Genomic DNA, 8,732 nt, shown 5'->3' with positions numbered 1-8,732 from the left:
TTTTAAAAATCACTACCATGTGTGTCCTTGGGCTACTCTAGCTTGAACTTACGAAATGGTGGCAGATTCATTGTACAGCCAAGAGACATTCAAATCTAACAAAGTAGAACTGATTATTATACATTTACATGTTTATACAAGAAAATAACTATGAATAATAATTGATTGAAGGGTAAAAAAGTCCCTCAGCTTTTGAGGGGATATTTTCGTAATTTAACTTGAATTTAAATGCTTCCCACTTTCAGTAAATAAAAGTACTTGGATATATGATATGATGATAAATATTACTAGTAGGAATCTATAATGGAGGAGAAAAAAGATTTTCACCCAAATCAAATACTGCCCTCAATGTAGCCTTTTCAGTAAAATAAAAGATGTATTATCTGAAATAGTATACTATAGTGATATTCAGGTATATAGCACGTGTCCATAGCTTCCTGTCATAAAATAAAGTTTATATTCAATATTTTAAGAAAAAGCTAACTTTAACCATAATATACAAAAAATGGATCAAGTTGTGAATGGACAAAAAGAAAAAGATAAAAACATCAAAAGTTTATTACAATATGTCTATACCAGTAGATAAAACAAAAGCCAAAAAATAAAAAAATAAAAATAGAATGAGAGTTCTTCTTGTTGAGAAATATGATTAGAGGTTTAAGCTAAGAGCGGCAAATGAGCGGGCTGGGCTAAGTTTGGACGGGTTAAAATGGATTGAATCAATAAACGAAAAATCTAAGCTATCAAAATTAATTGAGTTAAATTCAGTCAACAACCACAAGAATATTCAGTCATGCACCTACCCTCTTTCCTTCAGGTTAATGAAATCCCAAAGTTAACATTTGGAATTCATGGTATTTTACCTCACCGATGCTATACACATTTCACTTGAGGTTACAGAAAATCCTCCATCTGCTCGCGATCAATTTATGGAGCCATTTCGGGGTACAAACAACGATGAAGAGTTAGACCAAGCTCAATAGAGGCTGAAGATATAGATACAACTATACCATGGTGCGATACCAAGTCAAATCAACTCAAGTTTGCATCACCTCCGTCTCCCAAATATTGAACTTACAGGTCCAGAGACTTGCATGGTTATGACTTATGACTTGCAACGCTACTTCTTCAGAGTCATTTCGTGTTAAGACTTTGAACTGCAAATCCAGACACTCTTAAATTCGACAATGGCAGCAGTCAACCTCTGGCGTCTCCAGCTCTTCTTCTCACGAGTCACGCCATTCTGCAACTAGCATAAACAAAGGCACATTAATCGATTTGGCTAAAAAGAGTTTGCTTAATTCATATTTATTTCTTGCACATACCAGCAGGAGTTTCCGGGTGCATTTGGTTTATTTAGAGCTTCAGCTGGTGCACATTTTCCAGCTAGTCTCTCTGTCATTAGGAGAACAGCACTAGACCAACCCTCTATCATCAAAATCCAGAAGCTGCACATTTTAGTTCAAGATTTCCCAAGGACTTTCATCAGAAAAGCGTATTCATAAGCTGCTTCCTCACATTGGCCAAAACGGCCACCTTCACTAAAATGTCCTCCACTCATGTTTGTCTGAAGTATGACTGAAGACGAACATCCAGTGCACATTTTATCTCGTATCTTGGCCACCCATTTTGCAGCTTCCCAAACACCAACTCTGCATAAATACATAATATGACCAAAGCCAGAGTCTTAGTTAGCTGAAAATGCTTTAGCACTTCAGCCAAACCATCCAACAGACGCAACTATTACGTGTATATAATGTACATGCTAATTTTGTATAAGAGAGTTATCCTCAATGGCGTAGATGAGAAAAAAATTACCTGGAGTCATTCAATGAAGCTTTGACAAGCATTACCGGACAACAAACTCCTTCAGGAATATTGTCATAAGGAGAATACTTCAAAATATAGTCAAAGTGGGCCCGTAGTTGAGGATTTCCGAATTCTTCGTAGTCTAAAATAGTGAGAGGCAAGGTGGGATCCAACAAGCTACTGCACACATCAAGAAAAGGAACCTGTAACAAACATTACATGCATGAGCAGCTACAACACATCAGCGCCAAACAAAAAATAACACACTTCTACCATCCCAGTGCATCATAGTTGAGTTTCCAAAAAGCAACCCTGAGGTATTAATATCATTTTGCAAACACATAAAAACATCCAAATCAAACCATAATATGCATTACGAATCCAATTCAATGAATGTAAAGGAACATGAAAGAACACTAAAGGATTCCCAAATTGGTGCTTTACCTTCAAAATTGCAGCTTGAAAAAGTTCAGGGTGCATGTTAATTGCTGCCGCAACAAGAAGACTTCCTGCACTTACACCAACAGCTCCGAGCCGATGTTTATGAACATAACCCTCACTGACAAGGTAATTGCCACATGATATGAAATCATTTACAGAGTTCAACTTGCTCATTCCACTCCCAGATTTGTGCCACGAAGGATCTGGACCACCACCACCCCTGCATAGGTAAAATATGTCACTTAACTATTTTGTTTCAAGAAATCACAGGCAATGATATTGCTTTCCAGACCCCGTGCAGTAAAGTATCTTGTTAATTTGGTCGCTTATATCATTGCACTATTACATGCATTTGTAAAAGAGAGAAACTGACAGCAACAAATGGAACTCAACTAGAGAGTGACCAAGCTAGAGTGTAAGAACTTCTGTTTTTTCTTCTCATCACTAGAGTTTGTGGATGGATAAGTAATGGTTCAACAGTTTCCAGTAGATTCCTTTTCTTTTCTTGTTTCCCTCTTTCTTCTTCTTTCCATTGCATTGCCGAATACTAAAACCCAACTTAAAATAAAAGAGGATTGTACCTTACATCAGCAAATGCAATCACCCAACCACGATCAAGTAAGCTCAGGCGGTCCCCACACCAGCTTTTATCTAACACTTCCCCGTATGCTCCATACCCATGTAGAAGCCCAGGAGACTGACCCTTCTTATGTGCTTTACGAGAGAATAGAATAGTTATAGGAACCCTTGCACCATCATGCGATATCACTTCTTTCTCTTCACAGAAATAAATTTCAGCAAAATCACTCCATCTCTGTACTTCATTATTCTGAGTGTATATTTCCTTCTTTAAAGGGATGCTCAGAAGCTCATTTCTGCTTCTCTCTTCATTGTTTGACCAGTACTTGGTATCGTGGGACAAATTAATTACTTCTTCTTGATGAATGACAGCGAACGTTCTTCTTGACATATCATAGTCAACAATAACATCAGGCATCTGTATTCCAAAAGAGAAACATTGAGAAACACATAATGGTGCTTGGACGTATCACAGTAGGTAGAGAAGTCTAAGTTTGACAGGAAAAGGGAGGAAAGGTGTATGTCAACCATAAAAGTTCCTATCGCAATTTAGTTTCCTCTACCCTTTTTTCCTCTTTTTAAGGTTTCCCTTTTAGTTTCCTCTTATTTTCATTTTCTTATCAAATTGTTATTATAGACTTCAACTGAGAGATTTTTAATGAGGAGAACAGGACCATAAGAACTGGGATTCTAGGAATTTTGTACTCAATTAGAACTCAAATCTGTTTATTTCTAATGGAAATTTCAAAATTTTCATGGTACTTGCTGACTCCTTTAACCCACTAGTTTGGGATTGAAGTGTAATTGTTGGTTTTCTCCAAAGAAAAAAAAACAATTTAGTGGAATGATTTATCTAGGGAAAGCTGAATTTTCATACCATACAGCATGATGTTAGCATTTGAGATATTAAAGAGATAAATAACAGAGATTTGCGCTAAATTTTCCATGGAATAAAGAGAGAATACCTCAAAGTGGAGTAATATGAAGACAAGATTATCAATCTACAATGTTATTTAATCGAGATACAAGAATAAAATTGTAAAGCAACGGTACAACAATCAATAGGATGCAGATCATTTGAAGAATATTGACAATATTACCACTGGGGAAGAAACAACAGCGCGGTATATATATCGTGTGAAATCATGATTTGATCCTGGAGCTATTGCACACATATCAGAGGGAAGAGGAAAGAACCATGGGTTAAGTTCATCAATCATCATTTGGTCCTGCGCAACAGGAAGATAGTAAGAAACATTGGTATTGGTCAACTTTACACATGTAACGATAATTAAGAGATGATTATGCTTCCTCCTTCGACCTAGCAAGGAAAAGAAACTGAGGAATAGGAGATAAGTTTAATACAAACTCAGAAACTGATTTTACTAATTTAGCCTTCCACATTCAAACAATCACGACTAATTTAAGTTTTAAGATTATACCTCACAATTGATGATTGTTTGCATATCAACAGAACATATCAATGAGGAACCCTCTTTGTTGAGAAAAAGCACCAGATGTTCATTAAACATGTCCATATCTTGGATGAAAATGTCTCCACTGGGTACTATAACATTCTGCAAACAAAGCTTACAGACGATAAAAAACCAAAAACTGAAAATAAATGTTTTTGAATCAAGTAGGTGTTTATGCAACTCCAATTTTGCACTTGCCCAGGTAGAGGAGTTAGGCAATCAAGCTGACAGCAAATACTATGTGAAATATTTATTAGGCAGCCAAATAACCAACATATCATAACTGTGCTGGCAGATAACGAGCATGTAACCTCGTATCAAAACCAAAACGACTAGCTAGAGTGAGGTACAAAAGCAAAAGTACAAATCCTTCATCAACTTAAAAGCCATTTGAAAGAAAAGTCAAAAATAAGTATCCAATAGATAGAATGCTTTTGGAGAACAATTTGAAAGCTTTATATTCATGCGTGCATAAATGTTTTATCATCATCAGCAGCCCCTTAAAGAATCAATATTTGAAGGAAGACGATATACCTGCAAACTGGTTGACTGCAAGTTCTCAACAGGGCATCTAGCCAAATAATACTCTCCACTAGAAGGTGATTCCTCACCAACATTACGATAATTTGTGAGAACATAGAAAAATCCATGATGATGTTCAAGAAAATACTGTACACCAGACACACGCTTACAAAATCTTTGAATTCCAGTCTGCAGATTGGTTGCATTGATGACATAAACCTGCAATAAGACAATGAAGAGAATCAAAGACTACTTCCTCACCAATACAAAGAAGTATCTATGCCGTGATAAAGGTAATTTTTCTTGCCTCAGATGAAGTTCTTGAATTAGAATTCACAGTAATAAACTTCCCATCCTTTGTACTTGCTATATCCACACAAAAACTGGAATCATTTTCTACAAACAATGGGACATCATGGACAGAATCTGATCCCAGCTTTATGCAATGTACCCTGGCCACATAATGGTAAAGTAATAACACATCCGGATATCCAATTTAAATAGTAATTATAGTACAGAGAATTGCCTGTAAGGGCGTTGGTTCTGGTCGGATAACGTATAGAAGAAAGTACAAGAATCTTGAGCCCATTCCACGCTAACAACCCCTTCAACTCCGAGGGTTGGCAGAACGCAGTCATTTCGCAGATCCTTAATCTGAAGCACAAACTGCTCACTACCAGTAACATCAACTGTGTAAGCAAGATAATTGTGGTCTGGAGACACTCGACATGTACCCACATGAACATATCCTATGAAAACAAGAACAAATTAAAATATAACGGAAACACTTTCTTTAAAACTTACAAAACCTAAAACAATGACATGATCTGAACGCATATCGTGAAACCTATAAGAATATTCTCCGTCATTTCTCTTAGTATTTTAATTCTTTATTATCCTGTAAACCTCAATATGATGATATGGATAGGCTTTTAGAGTGAATTCATTCCTTAAACTAACATGTGCATGCCCGTCAATAATTTATATTGTCCTTCAATCATGCTCAACAAACGGGAAACAGCTCTGAGCCTGCTTTAATGACATACCAAAATGATAGGAAGTGAAGATTTAGAGCTATCTTATACAATCCTAGAACAAAAGTTTACGTTTTCTCTTAGCCAAAGTGTTTGAGTAGGACCTTTGACATCTTGGAATCATAGAATATCTTCCAATTTCACAAAAGGAAAAAACGAAGAAATCGATGGGAAGAAAATGAAACGAATGCACAAAAATGCACAAGGAGGCAAAATTGATATAACAAGTGCTTGCTAAAGAAACAAGAAGAGCAAAAAGAGGCTTGTTAAAAGAATAATATGAGAATGATATACCATATCTTTCCGCAATTTCATTCCAGTCAAGCAGTACTTGTTCCTTCTTAGAAACTCCAATCACATAATTGGATACAGTCTTCATCCAACCTTTGCTCTCAGCAGCCAATTTCCTACATAATAACGGAAACTCCTTCCCTTCTGGAATGTACTGGTAGTATAACCTGTTAACACCCCAGAAACATACAAAGAGTCAACCAACAAGAAAGACAATTTATAGCAAGTAGATTCTCAAAACAGAATTCCAAACCATTTGACATACCAAAGCAATGCAGCCTGTAACATTGAGAACATATGACAAAATGCCCTTGTCAATTCTTAAGACCATTCAGTACAATCGTTCAAAACATATTTTAACAACTCCGTAGTTCACGTAACAGTTACACAAACTCTTAATCAGAATAGTCTTTTTCTACAACACAACCCAGCATTTAAGCAATTACGGATCTAATGTAGACTGTATGGCGTGGAATAGGCTTTACACGAACTTAAATGTAGATGTGCAATTTTTTGTAGATTCATATAGAAAAATAATAAACACTTTGTCCCGTTTTGGTCAACTTGATTTCTTTTCTAGCTTCTACCAAAGGTATGACTCCTTTCTTCTACTTCAAATTGAGAGTCTTACTTTGACCTTGCGAAAAAGTTAACATTTTGAATCCTTTTGTATTTACTGAATGAGCAAATGCAGGACATTATTTTTCAAAGAAACAAAAAAAAAATATTATGCCTCAATCCAAAGCTAGTTCGGTCGGCTGTATCAATCCCCATTATCATAAATGCACCATTTGGGTCCATGATATTTCAATACTCCATACTTAAGGATGGACGTCAACCTAACGGAACCCTCCTCATTTTATCCGAGCTTGAAACCAGCAATACAAGCAAACTCAAACGGGCGAAGTTTTCGAAGTAAACAAAAGTGGAAACATTTTTTGATAGAAGTGAATAAAATGTTCAAACTTTTACTCTCAAATCATATTAATATCTAACTCTAATTTGCTTTATTTTCACACAAGTTATCTGCTTTTTTCTTTAACATTTCAAACTACTGTATTATTTGAATTGTTCCAACAATTTAAAAGAGTATTCAATTCAAATATTTTTTCCACATTTTTATATCAAAGCATGCATATGAACAAAGTGAAAGAAGCTAAGTTTTTATAGACATACCAAGGACCCCATAGTTCAGGTGGGGTAGAAATCTTGGAAGGCATTCTACTAATCATCTCAGAAAACAAACCCTTTTGCATTTCCTCAGTATCCTTCATGAAACTCTGAGCATATGAATTTTCTTGCTGAAGGTAGTTGATAAAATCTGGGTCGTTGGTTTTGTTCATCCAACGGTAAGGATCATTCCACGTAACCCCATGTGCAGAAACTGTAAAAGGCACTTTCTTTGCCACTGGTGGAGTAGTAGTAGTACTAGTTTGGTGATGGTGATGCTTCTTGCAGAGTGTAGAGAAAAGGGAAGATTTTTTAGCGATGGAGAATAAGGTTAGAGAAAAGGGTACTTTGGTCTTTTTGATTGAGATGAAGGCTGAGGAAGCCATGTTAATGGCGGAGGTGGCGGTGGTTCCGGCGAATGGAACTCACCGGCGGCTAGGCAAGGGAGTTTTGCAGAGTAAATGTCAAGTTGGTCCTTGTAGTTTTTGGAGTGTTTCAATTTGTTCCCTTTTGAGTTTTGAAATTGCTATTTCAAAAAATGTGTTTGTTTTGTTTTTTTAATTTAGCCTCAAAGAAAAAAATTAACCCTTATTTTGTTGGAAAAAGAAATAGCTCGAAGTCTTATAAGGGGAAGATTAATAAAAGATAGATTTAAAATTTTATGTACTACAATGTAAAAATAATTTATATAATAATTATAGATAAATTTCTTTATAAACATTATTGATAATCTAATTAAAATGATAACGAACCTAGTATTTTCTTACAATTCACTATTAGGATTCATAACTTAAATCCTAAAGGAAGCAGAAGAAGAAACTATTATTACTCTTTCAAGTTTAATTTCTCTATTGAAAAAATTGAATATCCCAAATATATATTTTTGGAAATTATTTACCCAATTTACACTCTTTTACTCTTTTAGGCGTTATAGAAAAACGTTTTTGGACTTAGTTAACTATTTTTCTATGAGGAAAGCAACTTAGGAGAAATGTATATACATGTCTCTCAGTAATTTTTATAACAAAGTTTCACATATTGAGTGAGTTGAAGCAAATGACATGTTCATAAAAAGATGTAAGAAATTTTTTTGGTCTAATCTATATTTAAAAAATATAGCCGCTCCAAAAAAAATAGTCGACTAAATATATATTTTTTACCGACCAATCTTATATTTTATCCAATATTAAATTGTAATTACATATTTTTAGAAATGATTTATTTAAACTAAAAAACAACCAGAAAATAATATGTTGCTGCCCAGGATCGAACTGGGGACCTTCAGTGTGTAAGACTGACGTGATAACCACTACACCACAGCAACTTGTTGAGAAAGCAAAGTGATTTGTTTTATATATATATATATATATTAATAATTCATCTAAGAAGAAAAGAGAATGAAAGTTATAGT

General features: G+C 35.1%; 1 protein-coding gene and 1 non-coding gene across 4 annotated transcripts; both read right to left on the bottom strand.

Annotated features, from left to right (window-relative positions):
- Positions 1-536: 536 nt before the first annotated feature.
- On the bottom strand, positions 537-7,830 carry LOC104118489 (uncharacterized). Of its 3 annotated transcripts, none has more exons than XM_009629726.4 (12): positions 7,328-7,830; positions 6,155-6,318; positions 5,353-5,575; positions 5,134-5,278; positions 4,839-5,045; positions 4,272-4,406; positions 3,930-4,058; positions 2,832-3,247; positions 2,254-2,470; positions 1,819-2,012; positions 1,326-1,652; positions 537-1,249 (listed from the first exon to the last, which is right to left on the bottom strand). In XM_009629726.4, the coding sequence occupies exons 1-11, from the start codon at positions 7,705-7,707 to the stop codon at positions 1,463-1,465; spliced, it is 2,400 nt and encodes a 799-aa protein (XP_009628021.1). In that variant the 5' UTR covers positions 7,708-7,830; the 3' UTR covers positions 537-1,249; positions 1,326-1,462. The 3 variants fall into 3 exon arrangements, with proteins under 3 accessions (XP_009628021.1, XP_009628022.1, XP_009628023.1); XM_009629727.4 differs by having other exon boundaries at positions 537-1,243; XM_009629728.4 differs by lacking the exons at positions 537-1,249; positions 1,326-1,652 and having other exon boundaries at positions 1,854-1,989.
- Positions 7,831-8,572: 742 nt separating this feature from the next.
- Positions 8,573-8,645, bottom strand: TRNAV-UAC (transfer RNA valine (anticodon UAC)). Its single transcript has one exon. It is a non-coding gene; the product is annotated as a tRNA-Val (tRNA).
- Between the last annotated feature and the right edge of the window lie 87 nt (positions 8,646-8,732).

Source organism: Nicotiana tomentosiformis, chromosome 10 (genome assembly GCF_000390325.3).
Source record: "Nicotiana tomentosiformis chromosome 10, ASM39032v3, whole genome shotgun sequence".
In the NCBI taxonomy this organism is placed as follows: domain Eukaryota; kingdom Viridiplantae; phylum Streptophyta; class Magnoliopsida; order Solanales; family Solanaceae; genus Nicotiana; species Nicotiana tomentosiformis.
This window is presented reverse-complemented; position numbering and strand designations above follow the sequence as displayed.